The sequence below is a fragment of the Entelurus aequoreus genome, linkage group LG07 (assembly GCF_033978785.1).
Source record: "Entelurus aequoreus isolate RoL-2023_Sb linkage group LG07, RoL_Eaeq_v1.1, whole genome shotgun sequence".
Taxonomy (NCBI): Eukaryota; Metazoa; Chordata; class Actinopteri; order Syngnathiformes; family Syngnathidae; genus Entelurus; species Entelurus aequoreus.
This window is the reverse complement of record NC_084737.1, coordinates 25,809,214-25,827,968: the sequence shown is the minus strand read 5'-3', so window position 1 is coordinate 25,827,968 and position 18,755 is coordinate 25,809,214. Positions and strand designations below refer to the sequence as shown.

The following is an 18,755-nucleotide window of genomic DNA, read 5'->3' as shown; positions in this document are numbered from 1 at the left end:
TTTTGTGCACCAGTAAAAAAACATAACTTTTTCTTGAATTTGAAAAAAAATAAACATTTTATTTTTCACTAAAGAAGCGTTCGGTGAATGCTGGTGGGGTTCGGTACCTTCAACAAGGTTAAGAACCACTGTTATAGACATTTAAAAAAAAATGGCCATATCTTTTTTTGTAGTTTTATTCCTTTTTTATTATTGTTATTCTTTTTTGTATTGATCCCACACTATTATTGCTTTTTTGTGTCACTTTTGATATGGTTTTGTCACGGTTTACTTGCTTTTTTTTTTGTGACTTTTTATTTTGTATTTTTTTTTTTGTGACTTTCTTCTTCTTTTTTAAGTGTGAACGGTGGAGAGGTCCTGGGGAGGTGATCTTGTGATCACTTCCTGAGGATCCTTGATGCCGAGGAATATTCATCCATCTTGCTATGGTCTGGATAGCCTGCTGATCCTGAGCCAGAGCAGGATGGATGGATATATACAATATCTGGGTATTTTTTCTAATAATGTCTATACCAGGGGTCACCAACCTTTTTGAAACCAAGAGCTACTTCTTGGGTACTGATTAATGCGAAGGGCTACCAGTTTGATACACACTTTAAAGGACGGCGTGGCGAAGTTGGTAGAGTGGCCGTGCCAGCAATCGGAGGGTTGCTGGTTACTGGGGTTCAATCCCCACCTTCTACCATCCTAGTCACGTCCGTTGTGTCCTTGGGCAAAACACTTCACCCTTGCTCCTGATGGCTGCTGTTAGCGCCTTGCATGGCAGCTCCCGCCATCAGTGTGTGAATGAATGGGTGAATGTGGAAATACTGTCAAAGCGCTTTGAGTACCTTGAAGGTAGAAAAGCACTATACAAGTATAACCCATTTATCATTTATTTATAAATAAATTGCCAGAAATAGCCAATTTGCTCAATTTACCTTTAACTCTATGTTATTATTAATAATTAATGATATTTACACTTAATTGAACGGTTTAAAAGAGGAGAAAACACGAAAAAAAATGACAATTAAATTTTGAAACATAGTTTATCTTCAATTTCGACTCTTTAAAATTCAAAATTCAACCGAAAAAAAGGAGAGAAAAACTAGCTAATTTGAATCTTTTTGAAAAACTTAAAAAAATAATTTATGGAACATCATTAGTAATTTTTCCTGATTAAGATTCATTTTAGAATTTTGATGACATGTTTTAAATAGGTTAAAATCCAATCTACACTTTGTTAGAATATATAACAAATTGGACCAAGCTATATTTCTAACAAAGACAAATCATTATTTCTTCTAGATTTTCCAGAACAACAATTTTAAAAGAAATTCAAAAGACTTTGAAATAAGATTTACATTTGATTCTACAGATTTTCTAAATTTGCCAGAATAATTTTTTTGAATTTTAATCATAATAAGTTTGAAGAAATATTTCACAAATATTCTTTGTCGAAAAAACGGAAGCTAAAATGAAGAATTAAATTAAAATTTATTTATTATTCTTTACAATAAAAAAAAAACATTTACTTGAACATTGATTTAAATTGTCAGGAAAGAAGAGGAAGGAATTTAAAAGGTAAAAATGTATATGTGTTTAAAACTCCTAAAATCATTTTTAAGGTTGTATTTTTTTCTCTAAAATTGTCTTTCTGAAAGTTATAAAAAGCAAAGTAAAAAAATTAATGAATTTATTTAAACAAGTGAAGACCAAGTCTTTAAAATATTTTCTTGGATTTTCAAATTCTATTTGAGTTTTGTCTCTCTTAGAATTAAAAATGTCGAGCAAAGCGAGACCAGCTTGCTAGTAAATAAATACAATTTAAAAAATAGAGGCAGCTCACTGGTAAGTGCTGCTATTTGAGCTATTTTTAGAACAGGCCAGCGGGCTACTCATCTGGTACATACGCGCCCGAGGGCACCGCGTTGGTGACCCCTGGTCTATACTGTAAACCTTGAGTTGTTAAAGTCCAAGTGCACCTCTCTCCTCAAGAGTGCATGTGAGTGTGTATGAGTGGATGTGTGCCTGTATGAAGGGTCTGCGTGAGCAAAGTGTGACTGTCAAATGTGATTTTAACTGTAAAATTCAATAAAATATAATTGCAAAAAAAAAAAAAAAAAAAAAAGATTAATATTTTTAAATATTAAAACAAAATGTTTCTGTTCTAACTGTGTCTAATGTTACAGTGGCCAAAATAATTAAAGGGAACTGCACTTTTTTTTTTTGAAAATGTTCCTATGGTTTACAATCAATATGAAAGACAAGATGACAGATGTATTTTTTCTAGGCATTCTAACTAATGAATAAACATAAATAAATAAAGTCTGCTTACAGCGGAACTAATAGGCGGTCCTCTATTCCGCCAATAAATCCCTCTAAAGATACATTTCCCCAAAAAACGCCAACAATACTCTTTTAAAATTTTGTGAATATTAACCAAGTATTAGTGATATTGTTATTATAAGCGCTAACGCAAGCTGTTTTTAGCGGTGCCATGATCGGTGGGAGCTAACAGCTTGTGCTGCTGCATTGACGTCAGTGGCTGTGGTTTGATTGATTGATTGAAACTTTTATTAGTAGATTGCACAGTTCAGTACATATTCCGTACAATTGACCACTGAATGGTAACACCCGAATAAGTTTTTCAACTTGTTTACGTCGGGGTCCACGGGTGAGCTGCTTTCACGCCTCGGAGCTGGAAAGTTTATTCCAAATAATAAATAATGCCTCTCACATTTATAGTAGAAAGATGAAGACATCATCTGACGAGTTGGTCCACTTTGGCATCCAATTTAGACACATAAATGGCAAGACAGACACGAAAAAACGATTGGTCTGCGATAAATAGTGGCCTAGTGGTTAGAGTGTCCGCCCTGAGATCAGTAGGTTGTGAGTTCAAACCCCGGCCGAGTAAAGAGTATAACAATGGGACCCATTACCTCCCTGCTTGGCACTCAGCATCAAGGGTTGGAATTGGGGGTTAAATCACCAAAAATGATTCCCGGGCGTGGCCACCGCTGCTGCCCACTGCTCCCCTCACCTCCCAGGGGGTGATCAAGGGTGATGGGTCAAATGCAGAGAATACTTTCGCCTCACCTAGTGTGTGTGACAATCATTGGTACTTTAACTTTTTAACTTTATAATTGAGAAGCACTGCTTTAGTAACACAGTAATATCAACCAAATATATATGTATGTTTTAATAATGTTAAATTGTTACTTTTCAGCCCGCAAATATATTGAACACTTTATTGTCCATAAATTTGTTTTTAGTACTAAACATTTATTGAATTGAAATCAAGTTTGATTAAAACATATAAGTATTGGGCCCCATTTTAGTCTTGAGAAAATACATCATTTTTGATTGAAACTATCAATTTGATCATATTTCTTCTTGTGGTTGTATTCTACAGCCATGCATTTCAGATGAACATTGTTGATTGTGTAAAAGTCTCACTTTTTAACATTAGCATACTAATATTCATAAACATAAATTAGAATTTTTGAAATAACAAAAAAAGCGATGCATCAAATACTTACTACATTGTCTTTCATAATGCCTAATTTGTGGATTCAACCAGATGTAAAGACATTATGTGTGGAGGAATTTATTATTGTTAATGCTGACGACGCATATTGCTAGCATACACTCAATGAAATGAATATGTTGATTTTCTCATCATATTTCTGCAAGCTACACATAATGTAGTTATAATAGTATGTTATAGGATAGAGTCACACACATAGTAGTACAACCCTAAGGTGCCATGTGTTTACAATCTCATCAAGATAGAGAAACTGTTGCCATGGAAACCTAAATGAAATCGGATCACCATCTTCGCCATTGATCCCATTTCACGGCGTGGCGCTGATAGTAGAGCGGCCGTGCCAGCAACTTGAGGGTTCCAGGTTCGATTCCATCTTCCGCTATCTTAGTCAAGGCCGTGGTGTCCTTGGGCAAGACACTTGACCCTTGCTCCTGATGGGTCGTGGTTAGGGCCTTGCATGGTAGCTTCCGCCATCAGTGTGTGAATGTGTGTGTGAATGGGTGAATGGGTGAATGTGATGTATAATGTTAAGCGCTTTGGGTATTATTCCAGGTATAGTAAAAAACATTTACTATTTTAAATATTAATCTTGTGAAGTCTTTCTTCTTAAGAGTGTATATATTCATATGTTTTCACACTCATATTATATTATATATATTATATTCAGCTATTTTTAGATTATATCGGGCATATTCATCCCTTGTGCAAGCTTAAAATTGACTATACAAACTTACTCCTTGGATCCAAAAGGACCCACCCACTCATGGAAGTGTAATAGGTCAGCAATAAATTTATATTTATTCAAACTCTCAACAATGGAAATCTTAACTTCAGATCTGTTTATAGTTACAAGGTTTTTATTTTTTCCTTTTTTTTAATTTTTATGAGTTATGGCATTTTTGTCAAAAATAACTTTTTATAATATGAAAATGCAAAATATGCAGTATTTCTGAAAAATAAAGTTGCAAAGTGGATTTGATGTTGGATAAGTACAGCTTTGAATAGGCCAATCATTTATAACGACATTGATATTGATACAGTACTGTAAGTAAGTAAGTATTGTAGACCAAAATAATAATACTTCTACAGTGGCTACTGAGCTAGAATGAGAAAGAAAGCAGGTAGGACTTGGTTGAGTTTATTGCATTCAGGCTGGTATTTTATATAAACATCTGCAAAGGGTGGCGCGGTTGGGAGAGTGGCCGTGCCGGCAACCTGAGGGTTCCTGGTTCGATCCCCACCTTCTACCAACCTCGTCATGTCCCTTGTGTCCTTGAGCAAGACACTTCACCCTTGCTCCTAATGGGTCGTGGTTAGGGCCTTGCATGGCAGCTCCCACCATCAGTGTGTGAATGTGTGTGTGAATGGGTGAATGTGGAAATAGTGTCAAAGCACTTTGAGTACCTTGAAGGTAGAAAAGCGCTATCCGAGTATAACGCATATACTGTATATAGCTGCCCCAAATCATAGTCATTGCATTTTAGAGCTCATTTATACTCATCAAAGCTCTGAGAATTACCTATCATGGTTTTGGCGCCATCTGGTGATTGAGAGAAGCAATTACACCAAAATATATTTTACAGTCTGTAAATATATCTTACAGATTACAGTCTGTTGAATAATATAAATTAAAATGGGAATTGGGTCCGAAACAGGTCTAAAAAGAAAGTATGTATGCTTAATCTTTATATTCTATTTTAACAACGTTGCAATCTGTGTAATTGTATTGATAGAAACAAAACAAAAAAACCACTCCCTGGCGACCGCTTATCTTCAGCGATAACAATCATATTACATAAGGAACACATGCAATGCCAGTTTTGGGCCCTAGGGTTGCACTTGGACTATGCATCTGTAAACCTTTATAACGCTGTAGCAGTCTATCACCAGCCTAGCAGACCTTACCACAATTCCTGTAAAGATCTGATTGCTGACACTACTGGCTTGAATACCATCTGACGGGAGTAACTAACTAATAAAAAAAAGCAAGTTATGATTGTAATTTATTTTTATGTGGCCCGGGATTTCATGGCTGCCCCTCTGATCTCTCCCACATTTGTCAGTGCAAAGACAACTTTTCAATGGCTTGATGGATGCAGAGATGAGATGGTGACAAAATGTCAGATGCATGGAAGCTGGCCTGTCTTGTGCAGCTTTTTTTAAACGCCAAGTCTGAATCCATCGAAGAGTGTGCAGGTGTACCTAATGCTGTGACCGGGTGAATCTGCACAATCTGTCTGGAACAAAAAATATTGGTGATGTTAATTTTCAAGATGTGTATTTAAACAGTGTACATTTTCAAAGGATAAATGATGATACTTTTGGAGAGGGTGTGGTGGGATTTCATTTGCAATCTGGGAACGCCTCCACATTTGAAGATAGTGACTGACTGTAAAAAAAAATGGGTTCTAAAAGTGACTGTGGAGCAAAACTTACACCAAACCATATCCAGTACATTTTATCTAGACCAGAGGTGCCCAAAGTGGTCTGCTCCAAAGTTTCGCTCTCTCTTCGTGCTCGCTTCCATAAGCAGCAGTTTATCCTCTGTATATTCACCTTCAAAATATGTTGTGAATCCTCATTTGTCCAAAAATAGTCATCTTTGTTGTTTGTTACCAAGTCTACCATGATTACAACACACTAGCGTTTGTTTATGGAAGTAGGAACTCACACTTTGTTGCCAAAGTGGGAGCCACGGGCCAAATTCGGTACGCCGCGTTGTTTCTTTATGGCCCGCCAAAGGGTGGTTTCTATAAATTAAATATATAGTCATACTTTTTAGCTTACACAATCATTGATGGCTTGTCTGCAAGGCTAACAAGTTGTCATTTATCAAACGTGATGATCTCCACTTGTACTACCTTCAATAATGGCGGTATCAGATGAAACTACTCACTTTTTGTGCAGCTGTACGCTTAAAATCGCTGTGTTTGGCCCACGGCCCATTGGCACATTTACACTTTGGCCCTTGGAGGCCAAAAGTTTGGGCACCCCTGATCGAAACCATTGGTTCTTAAAGGGTAAGTGCGTTTTCTTTAGGAGAGAGAGGAATCGTTCACAATACTTATGAGAAACATGAAGACAAAATTATTATATATTTTTTTGTATCCTAAAAATCGGCTCGTTCTAGGTGGCTCGCAATACAGCTAATGGGAGCAATCCATTCTACCTCTAAATCATTTTAAAAATGCATTCAAAAACCGCCAACGATACTTCATTTACGTTCTGTAACCTGTATAATAACCAAGCTGTAGCGACATTGTTATTGTAAGAGCGAACACGGAAGAACTATTTTTTTAGTGTACTAACACATCAGCGTGCTACAGTAAAAGCCATGGCAAGAGATAAGCTAGCTTCTACGTCAGCAGCTGAATCGCATTTGAGTTTGTAATACATAACACAATGCGATAAGACACCAATCTGTACTGACTGAAAAACATGAACAATCATATTACAGTATCTGTAAAGTATTAGCCCACATTTCATGTTCTCTTTGTACACAGCTAGCTCGACAGCGTATGTACTGTAGATGTGATAACAAGAATGACGTGCTGCGTATATCATGATCGATATTAAAGTGACTCACTCGATGGACAGCTGTGAGTTTGGTCCAGCTGACCAGGGACGTTTTCAGTTGATTTGGGGTAAGCACACCATTTCTGTCGGCATAACGTGGCTCCAAGTTCCATATTTACACCGTCAAGTCACGCCGACCTCACTTCCTCGGCTACCGTCTGCTCCAAAGTTTCGCTCTCTCTTCGTGCTCGCTTCTGTAAGCAGCAGTTTATCCTCTGTATATTCACCTTCAAAAATATGTTGTGAATCCTCATTTGTCCAAAAATAGTCATCTTTGTTGTTTGTTACCAAGTCTACCATGATTACAACACACTAGCGTTTGTTTATGGAAGTAGGAACACACATTTGTTGCCTGAAGTCAGAAGTGTGCTGCTATGGAAACGGGAATAAATGAGCGTAGGATATTTGTTCCGGAAATGCAAATGACCAGAATACGGTAAATATTTTAGGAATTACAAATTGTTATGAACATGTCTGTTACTACATTATATATATACTTGCAGCAAGTATATAACACGTTGATGGAGGTTTTAAAGTTGTTTTAGAGGGAGGCTACAATGGTGACTCCCATTAGCCGCATCTTGCAAGCTTCTTTATCATCTTTAAAATCCTAAAAAAAAAAAGACATCCGTCATCTTGTCTCTCATAATGATTGTGAATGATAGACAAAATAAAATTTAAAAAAGGCAGTTCCCCTTTACCTATTTGACCTGGGAGACCAATTTTTTCACTACAGAGGTGGCCTGCTCAATCAAATTTTAACAATTAATTGGTAATTTTACTCTTTTAATACAGTTTTAATCAAATGTAATTTTAATCATATTCAATTATTAAATCTCACTTACCTCAAGTCTATCAGGATAAAACTTGTCAAATTATATGCAAGCATGTGTTAATCACAAAGCTTATTATCAAGGCTTAGGTCAGGCTGATTACAAAAATAAACACTACTCAAATATACTGCAAAAAAGGGACTCATAAAAAAAAAAAGCACATATACATACAATTATGCAGTGCTAAAATATTTTTTTTAACTAAGTTGATATTAATAAATAACATATATGTTTTGTTAGACTGTAAAATATAAGTACACATACAACTTCACTACTTTAGTCATAATTGTTGCGCTTAAGCAACTTCTCTATGGCTTTAGTGCCAGACTTCTTCTGTTTGTTTAATATTGTCAATACTCCCACAAGTGGTGGAAAAGTATATTACAACGGACCACAATGGGAAAATGTATTTTTTGGTGGCCATCTGGGGGCGCCTGTGGCCAAACAGTGGTCCTACGGTTCAAAGAAACTGATCTAGAACACCAGGACATGTGTTCAATGTAGATGTAGATTATGATCTACAGTATGTCCCCTCTAAGACAATTTGCTGGTAACAATTGATCCCAACACAGTAAGGAAGGGTTAAAGCAAAGCAAGCAACATGTCAAACAAGACTAAGTATGTTGCATACGAACATACTACATTTTTGTATGAAACAAAAACACTGCACACATCACCTTGCCAATTAGTAGCTAGTAACACAAGTTTAGAATGTATTTATGTGATGTAAAGGTATGTAAAGCGCCGTACCTGGAGAGAAATGCATTCTTCATGCATAAGCAATTACATATTCTCACCTGCATTGCCCTCCTTAAAATATAGCCTGAAATACAGTACACTCAATGTTGGATATCGTTGGGGTTCCTAAAAAATGTATTGCGTTTTTCCCCAGATCGAAGTATATAGAAAGCCTTATTCTTCACCCTTTTCTTTTCGGACGAATTGCTCGGATTCAGTGACGTGACTTCTTCACGGAAGTAAAAAAAACAATGGTGGTCAACCGAGCCAGCAAGCAGCGCGCAAACTATCTGAGTACACAAAAAGAAGATACAAGCAAAATATCACACCATGCAATGGAATAGATCCCTATACTTTTTCATAAAAAGATTGGTCGAGTGATATCAAGGATTATCCGTCAGTCGCGTTCCCAGACATATTGAACTATCTGGTGCTTCAGACGTCATTCTACACAACAAAACAGATGAAAACTTGGAAAAGCATGGAGGTCTACAACTTCTTTGTGAGTGGCTGGGTCAAGGACATTGGCAGCAACACTCGCCCGGATAAATATGCATCGTTTTTGCTCAGTAAGGTTGCATTTCATGATATAACTTTGTGTATACAGCCGTTTGTTGCCTTGTTGCTGTTGTATGCGCCGTTAACGAGGAGCTTGTTTTTCCCCGTCTTTATCAAAATATAACTATAGATGTCAACATTGTATATGTGCTAAAAGATTCATTTAGGATTGCTGCCTTTGGTAAAAGCCTAACTCTTTTCGGTTTTGATGACATTTGCTTTCTTTTATTTAGACTTGCCGAGTTGGTGCTTTACAAAACACTCATAGCAAACATGTATTTAAGAAATACGAATAATATCAATATTTTACTTACCGTATTATTCGGACTATAAGTCGCAGTTTTTTTCATAGTGCGACTTATACTCAGGAGCGACTTATGTGTGAAATTATTAACACATTACCGTAAAATATCAAATAATATTATTTAGCTCATTCACGTAAGAGACTAGACGTATAAGATTTCATGGGATTTAGCGATTAGGAGTGACAGATTGTTTGGTAAACGTATAGCATGTTCTATATGTTATAGTTATTTGAATGACTCTTACCATAATATGTTACGTTAACATACCAGGCACGTTCTCAGTTGGTTATTTATGCGTCATATAACGTACAGTTATTCGGCCTGTTGTTCACTATTCTTTATTTATTTTAAATTGCCTTTCAAATGTCTATTCTTGGCGTTGGGTTTTATCAAATAAATTTCCCCAAAAAATGCGACTTATACTCCAGTGCGACTTATATATGTTTTTTTCCTTCTTTATTATGCATTTTCGGCCGGTGCGACTTATACTCCGGAGCGACTTATACTCCGAAAAATACGGTAAGTTAAACTTTAAAATGATTTCCAACAAAGTTTTTACTCACTGTAGATTTTTTGCTGGGGAGTTTTGTCGAGTGTAAACGTGCCCAACTTTGTCGGAGCTTTGTGGCGTTAGTACAATTAAAACATGTCGATGTTCTGGATAAACAAGGATATGTGTTCTACGTCATGAGTGTAGGTGTATGTTGGTGACAAAAACAACGCAAACACAGTTGAACTCTAAAAACAGCGCTACTAATTCAAGCATGAAAACACTCGACCTACATGTTAGCTGGTCCTACACCCCCGTCTTTGGGGTCCATGGCACGATTGCTTTATATAAGATTATCACGTCATATTATGTCCAACTTTGAGTGTGTTTCGTAAAGGAGAAGTTAAAGAAGTGGGTGTCTAAAGTTACCGTCCCTGGGAGCCATCTTGATTGCATGCTGCTGATTGACATGAGATTGAAACTAGAGCCACCTGCATGGTCTTTTTTGCTTTTATTATTGTTTTGTAAAATACAGTCGTACTGTTGAAGTGCATCAACAGAAAACAAAATAAACATCATCAAGGCGTTCCTATTGGGGGTGTATCAGTTGGTTGACCTTTTATTTCAGAGAGTGATGTAAAAGCTCGTCACCTCTTAAGGCAGAAATATTGTGAAATGTGAGCTCATAAACACTGTAAAATAATTTGCGGCAAACAAGAAGTCCAACCGGTTTGACCTCTTTTGATCTCTCAGTAGCAAAGTGGAAATACTGCTTTTTATTACATACATTCATTGGACTCTTTTGGGGGTGTTTGGGAACCTTCAGATGGAAAAAAAAGCAAGTCTCGATTCATAAAAAGAAGGACCTTGCAAGCACATGACATCAAGGCAATGCATGTGAGCAGGCAGAGTCTGTTTTAAAAATATACTTTTGAACATTTTTGCTTGGAATGGCATGAGCGTCCAGTAAAAATCACCAGAAGTCAGGATCGGTGGAGATGAATATAAAACATGCCTCGCAGCAAACAGTTGAACAAGAAAGCCATGTTGTGTCTCGCATCAAAAACCCTCACAGTGAAAAGTTACAGTATGCCCCCTTTTTAGAGGAAAAGTTCAGCATCCTGTCACACACACACACACACACCCACACACACATAACCATACACGCATAATACTCACATACACGACTACAAAATGTTTCAAAAACAGTTTTTTATCAGTACCGTGACACACGTATGACTGCTTCTCCTTAGCTTCAAGTCATCTTTCTCTGACTCGAAGCAAATCAATAGAAGGTTTGAACCACAAGCAGCCTCGTGGTGTGTGGACTGTGGACTGTGGATAATCACAGGCTGGAGGAAACAAAGAAAGGGCTGTGAAGGCACACACGCATGTTGTTTGTTGTTCTTCTTTCTTGCCTATGTATGTGTGTGTGTGTGTGTGTGTGTGTCTGTGTGTGTGTGTGTGTGTGTGTTTGTGTGTGTGTGCATAGGCGCCGACCTACATTTCTGCCAGTGGGTGCTTGGTGTGTGTGTATTAAAAAAAAAAAAAATAGACGTTCAGCGAAGTCAATGTCCCATATGGTTTGTGGCTTTATTACTTTGTAAAACGGACCAAAGTCGCCACAAAATTAACTACAAACAAGTTTGATTTTTCAAAAAATGATTTTAAAGTTGCCATCAATCCCACGTGGGTGCTCGGCATTCTCTGTGGGTGCTCGGGCCCCGAAGCACCCACTGGATCGGCGCCTATGTGTGTGTGGTATTCCCCTTCGTGATGGAGTCCACAGCAACATGTGTTTGTCCCCCATCGGCGACAGTGACTTTTACGACCGTGGCCTCAGCGATGACAAATAAACGAACGTACTTGGGACAGTTGTTCTTTGGTCGTGTTCATTCTTCATTAATCGGTCCTTGCATATACTCCAATTTCTTCATATAGCTTATCCATCTGCACAAAAATAAATAACGACGTCCAGAAGAGAAACACTTGTACTATTGCTCATAAACACAAGCATACTCCCATCCTAAGGCAACAGGGCTTTGTGGTGGCTTGTGCAAAAAAAAGCCTTCACACACACACACACACACGGCGTCCGTCTTCAGTGTGTTCGCACCGTGCATCAGTGCAGAGTGGGTCAACCCTATGGAGGTGGAGGGTAGGGGGAAGGCGTGGGGGGCTTGGGGGGGGGGGGGGGGGGGCGCTGTGGTCTGGCCTGGTTGGTTAACGGCTCTGGGGGCCACTGGTAAGGAAGTAAGTGGTCATTTCGCCCTTCCCCTTTACTTTTACGAGTCCTCTACAGTCCAGCTTGTAGCCGTTGTTGGCCAGCACGTGGTACAGGTCCGTGGTCACCTAAGAAAGGATATAGACATTTGACACCCACTTTGATACACATACACACACAACAGAGGGTCTCTGTTTCTCAGTGAGCAATGGCCTAATGGACGCAATGGAAATGTTGTGTATAAGCCGTGCTGCTATAGACTAAAGTACATTCACTTCTGTTGGTATCAGTTAATTTCAACAGTCTACATGTGAACCCTTTTTCATTTGCATACATTTTCAGCACCTTCTCACTTAAAGGAGACCTATGATGAATTTCGTCTTTTCTGACTTATAAATGTGACCAGCTAAGAGTTCTTGTTATTTATTTTTAAAAAAAATAAATGCACTTAAAACACGCACCACAAGACTGGTACACTGTTTTTTTCTTTCTCAAGCCATCCCCAAACTAATTAATGCAATAAAAACTGGCCTGTAAAATACATTTTTACTATCTTTTTAATAGAGAAATTGCTTATTTTATGACCACTACATATTTTTAGGCACCATGTGCGTGCCATATGTGTGTAGTGTGTATGAAACACACTGTTTTTATTTCCTAGGGTTTATTGGTTTTGTGTGTGTACTTCTTGTGGGTTTCACTTTGTGCTGTAAACTGAATCTCGGTGTTGATTATTTTTTTACAATGACGATAAAGGAATCTATCTATCTATCTATCTATCTATCTATCTATCTATCTATCTATCTATCTATCTATCTATCTATCTATCTATCTATCTATCTATCTATCTATCTATCTATCTATCTGTCTGTCTGTCTGTCTGTCTGTCTGTCTGTCTGTCTGTCTGTCTGTCTGTCTGTCTGTCTGTCTGTCTGTCTGTCTGTCTGTCTGTCTGTCTGTCTGTCTGTCTGTCTATCTATCTATCTGTTCGGTCAGGAAAAAAGGCAGAGGCTATATCATCCCTACAAGCCAGTTTCGCAGGTTTCCCTGCTCGTCAGGGGATTTTATAAAGTCTATAAAAAGGAAACCTGCGAAACAGGCTTGTGGCGATGATATAGCCTCTGCGTTTTTTTCCTGACCTAACAGATATTCTGCTCTACCCCGGTATTGAGTATAACGGATAAACCACAGAAACCTTGACTATATCTATCTATCTATCTATCTATCTATCTATCTATCTATCTATCTATCTATCTATCTATCTATCTATCTATCTATCTATCTATCTATCTATCTATCTATCTATCTATCTATCTATCTATCTATCTATCTATCTATCTATCTATCTATCTATCTATCAATCTGTTAGGTCAGGAAAAAAGGCAGAGGCTATATCATCCCTACAAGCCAGTTTCGCAGGTTTCCCTGCTCGTCAGGGGATTTTATAAAGTCTATGAAAAGGAAACTTGCGAAACAGGCTTGTAGGGATGATATAGCCTCTGCCTTTTTTCCTAACCTAACAGATATTCCGCTCTACCCCGGTATTGAGTATAACGGATAAACCACAGAAACCTTGACCATATCTATCTATCTATCTATCTATCTATCTATCTATCTATCTATCTATCTATCTATCTATCTATCTATCTATCTATCTATCTATCTATCTATCTATCTATCTATCTATCTATCTATCTATCTATCTATCTATCTATCTATCTATTTATCTATTAGGGGTGTGCATCTCTACCTTTAATGGCGATTTGATATTCATCTTGATATAACTTGATACGATTAACTAACAATACTTTTTAAAACATTACAATTCGATGCGATACGATTTGCATGGTAAAAATAAAATGATATGTTTAATGGGTCTTGTCAGAACAATGTCATGTGTTCATTTTTTACATTAGACATACAAAACAGGCGGTGCCTGTATTTATTTCGAACAAATAGTAGAAGTATCAACTTCAAGGCATTGCAATACATGAACTTAAAGAAAATAAAATGTAAACAAAACACTTTTGAAGAAGCTACCAGGTGTTCACTGCTGTTTGCTCCGGTAGCAACAATTAAATGCAGAGAAAAGCAAGCTGTGTATCAAGTAGAGAGGTTTTAACACCACAGTAACGCAAGTGCAAGATACAATTAAGTGCCACCACGTAAACCAGAGGTGTCAAACCCAGGGCCCGGGGGCCAGATCTGGCCCGCCACATCATTCAAAGTGGCCCGCGAAAGTCTGGAAACAATACGCGTCAAAGTACTTTAAATTTATTTGTTCATGAAATTGCATATATTTTTATTCAATCATATATGAAGTAACAAATTACATTTCCCTTTCCTAAAATAAAAATAGATGCTTAAATATCTGTATGAATCTGTAATAATAATGTTTTTCACATTAATAATGTAATATTTTGTTACATTTGTAAAAGTTTAGGTTGGAAAGTACTTATAACCTGTAATGATAATGATGAACTGTTAGTTTTGTGTTTCCTAATAATGTAATAACTATTATATTATCATACACTACAAACCTTTTTTGTTGGAATAAAAATGATTTTCTGACTTATGATTTCAAAGCAAATTGTCCATTAAATTGTACATTGTTTAAAAATAACTATATATTTGAAAAAAACAAAACACTAGCTGCACAGTCACCAGAAGTTTACCCTAAAAGAAAACAGTCGTAACATTTTCTATTTAAAAACGCAACAACCATAGATTTTACAGTAAAAAAAAGATCCGTCTGTCACCAGAATTTGACTGTAAAATATGGTGGTACCCCCAAAAAATTATTCTTCTTACATTAATAAAAAAAATATATATATATATATAATGATCAAATGCATAAGCAATTGTGTAATATTATCATCCTTATTTATTCATATTCATTTATTACTCACTATTAAATGCGGCCCTCTGAGAGTAGCCATAACTGCGATGTGGCCCCTCAATGAAAATGACTTTGACATCCCTGACGTAAACTAAACAGCAGCTTCAGTGTAGAAGCTCAAATACTTTATTTACAATTTCTAACGCATTAAAAAAATACATCGGTCGTCATATCTTTCATGATTGTGAACGATAGGCAACGTTCCAAAACAAGTACAGTTCCCTTTTAAGTGGCGTTCACTTGAAACTTTAAAGGATGAATTGTTGTGTTACAAACTTTTGTGTGGTGTTGTTTCTTATTTGTAATTATTCCAAGTTGATTTGCTATGTGTAAGCTGAACCCAACGTGACTGTGATTCATAATTACGACGATCAGCTGGATAAAAAAAAGTACCGGAAGCAGTATTACTAGTCCAGAATCTTCACGGTCTAGGAGGACCTACCCAATTAGATACCGGTACTAAAATATACCAGTACTTGGTATACATCCCTAATGAACAGTGTAGTAGATGATGTAATAACCTTGCAAAGTTGTGGCTATGTTGGGGCTGGAGGTCTTTCAACTCATTGTCCTTGTCTTGCCAGTTTGTAGCTCTGCTAGCATTAGCTTCCCCCTTGAGTGTCTCCATGCCGTCACAACAGGTGGGTGCTCAGATTAGTCTGGCTGACGCTACTTTATCGCTGCTTTCCAAACGTTACAAATAGTGTTACATGTATCCAAAGGATCGAAACGTTAACCACACTTTAGATTAAATGTTAGGGGGTGCATTGTTAGTAAACTCTTTCGGTGCTGTCTGCTATGTAGCCGTGTCTTCAGTCGCAAACGAGAATGGTACTCTTGTGTTACGTCAAAGACGTAACACAAGAGTACCGTTCTCGTAACGTCATCACAGAAATCTATATATACTGTAGATGGATCCAGCGGCTCGCCAAATGATGATCGATCTATCTATCTATCTATCTATCTATCTATCTATCTATCTATCTATCTATCTATCTATCTATCTATCTATCTATCTATCTATCTATCTATCTATCTATCTATCTATCTATCTATCTATCTATCTATCTATCTATCTATCCATCCATCCATCCATCCATCCATCCATCCATCCATCCATCCATCCATCCATCCATCCATCCATCCATCCATCCATCCATCCATCCATCCATCCATCCATCCATCCATCCATCCATCCATCCATCCATCCATCCATCCATCCACCCATCCACCCACCCACCCACCCACCCACCCACCCACCCATCCATCCATCCATCCATCCATCCATCCATCCATCCATCCATCCATCTATCTATCTATCTATCTATCTATCTATCTATCTATCTATCTATCTATCTATCTATCTATCTATCTATCTATCTATCTATCTATCTATCTATCTATCTAGCTATTTAGCTAGTTATTTAGCTATATACAGTACCTAGCCATCTATCATGTTAAAAATGCTAATTCAATTCAATGTTGATATTGTGCATTTATTAGAATAAAAAGACCGACGGTTATGCAAGCAAAAATCAAAAATAATTTTTCATTTAAACTATTTTTTCTAAAATATGCTTCGAGGCAATGAAGTGTGTTTAATTCAATTACTCGATTAATTGAACAGACTAATAGAAAGGTTAATTGATTATTACGATAATTGATAGCTCCAGCCGTAGCTCTTTGTGTTACCCAATGTGTGTTTGTTGTAATGTATTTTTTTTTGTCTGCAAGATTGTCATGATCGATTTAACTATTGGCTGCAAAGAGTTTGAGGCCTCTGCTACAAGGGGTTAGGGGACTTACCCTGTGTACACGTATTAGTATCTATTGAGTGCCTGTTTAAAATTACACAACCAAGTATTTGTTTAATGTAAGCTGTCTGTGTCAGAACTTGTGGATTTCAGTAAGCCGTTGAAATGTTGACCCGATTATGATAAGCAGGCTAGTTATTAGACCATCCTCACACAAATATTCTCCGCACCTGACCTCGAACTATGGACAAAGATCTGCCATTGGCTTTTTTTTTTTTTGCATACTACCAGAACCACTATCATGCCAAAGCCAAAGGCTAAGCAGAGTTGCAGTGTTGTTGGGTGCACAGGTTGTCACACATAATAACATCCCCTTCTGGCCACAGAGGACAAAAGCGCCAAGTGTATTATTTTTATTTACGATTTTTAGCCCTTCCTTTTGTGGCTTTGAGCCACGGTCGGGAGTGCAGTGTCTTTCTGTTGCTGCAATAAAAAACATCTTACGCAATGATAAACTCATCTAAACTTTTGGACCTTGCTTTGTGCACTCGGGAATAGTCATGCCTTCCCCAAACTGTTACCAACTGTACAAAATGTCATCTGCTTACCTCCAATATTTAATTCATTAACTTAAAGTGGTTAGCTATCTGGTGCCTCTGCAATGGCCGACTAATGGTTTGTAGCAGTCTTTTTCAACCACAATAGTGTGCCGTGAAATACAGTCTGGTGTGCCGTGGTGGATTATGTAATTTCCCCTAATTGGGTTAAAAATATTTTTTGCACACCAGTAATTATAATTCACAATTAATGTGCCGTTGTTAAGTGTCTGTACATCGCAGGTAGCTAATTGCTTTGTAGATGTCGGGAACACGATGGTTTGTCGTGATCACAATATGCAGACGACAGCAGGAGGCAGCGTGCAGGTAAAAAGGTGTCTAATGCTTAAACCAAAAATAAACAAAAGGCGAGTGCCGCTTAGAAAAGGCATTGAAGCTTAGGCGTGGCTATGCAAAATGAAACAAAAAATGAACTGGCTGCAAAGCAAACAAAACACAAAATGCTGGACGACAGCAAAGACTTACAGCGTGTGGAGCAGAGACGTCGTCCACAAAGTACATCTGTACATGACATGACAATCAACAATGTCCCCACAAAGAAGGATAGCGTCCGCACAACTTAGATAGTCTCGATTGCGAAAACAAAGCAGGTGCGGGGAATAGCGCTCAAAAGAAGACATGAAACTGCAACAGGAAAATACCAACAAAACAGGAAAAGCCACCAAAATAGGAGCGCAAGACAAGAACTAAAACACTACGCACAGGAAAACACCAAAAAACTCAAAATAGTCACGACATGATGTGACAGGTCGTGACAGTACACCTACTTTGAGACAAGAACTATAGTGATGCATGCTTGGTTATGGTTTAAATTCATATCCAACAATTGCAAGTACGACTTTTTACTGTCAATATCGGCTACTGAGTTTAGTTTTTTAATGATTTCTGCTTGTGGTGTGCCTCAGGATTTTTTCAATGAAAAAAATGTGCCTTGGCTCAAAAAAGGTTGCAAAACACTGCTTTATAGTAACACAAATCATACAACAGGTGGCAGTGTTGCTCTAAATGTAACCCACAGAGTCAAAATGATTTTCCTATCCTTTCCTGTGGCTGGGGAATTCAAATTTAGTCTTGTGTCTCTCCGGAGGAACATTAAAGGACCTTTCAGCCATAGAACATCACATCCTGTGCTAACAGGGATTCTTCCTCTAGGGAAAGTATGAGAAGCAGATGTGTGAACTGGTGGCCTTCCATCTCAGGAACAATCTTGTGTCTCCTGTGCCACTTCA

At 37.5% G+C, this 18,755-nt stretch overlaps 1 protein-coding gene across 1 annotated transcript in view; it reads right to left on the bottom strand.

Moving 5' to 3' along the window:
- Positions 1-10,532: 10,532 nt before the first annotated feature.
- LOC133653588 (adenylate cyclase type 6-like) overlaps positions 10,533-18,755 on the bottom strand; it is a 125,936-nt gene continuing 117,713 nt past the window's right edge. The window contains exon 23 of the mRNA XM_062053024.1: positions 10,533-12,384. Coding sequence (XP_061909008.1) covers positions 12,256-12,384 — 129 coding nt within the window. The 3' untranslated portion in view covers positions 10,533-12,255. The remainder of the gene's footprint in view (positions 12,385-18,755) is intronic.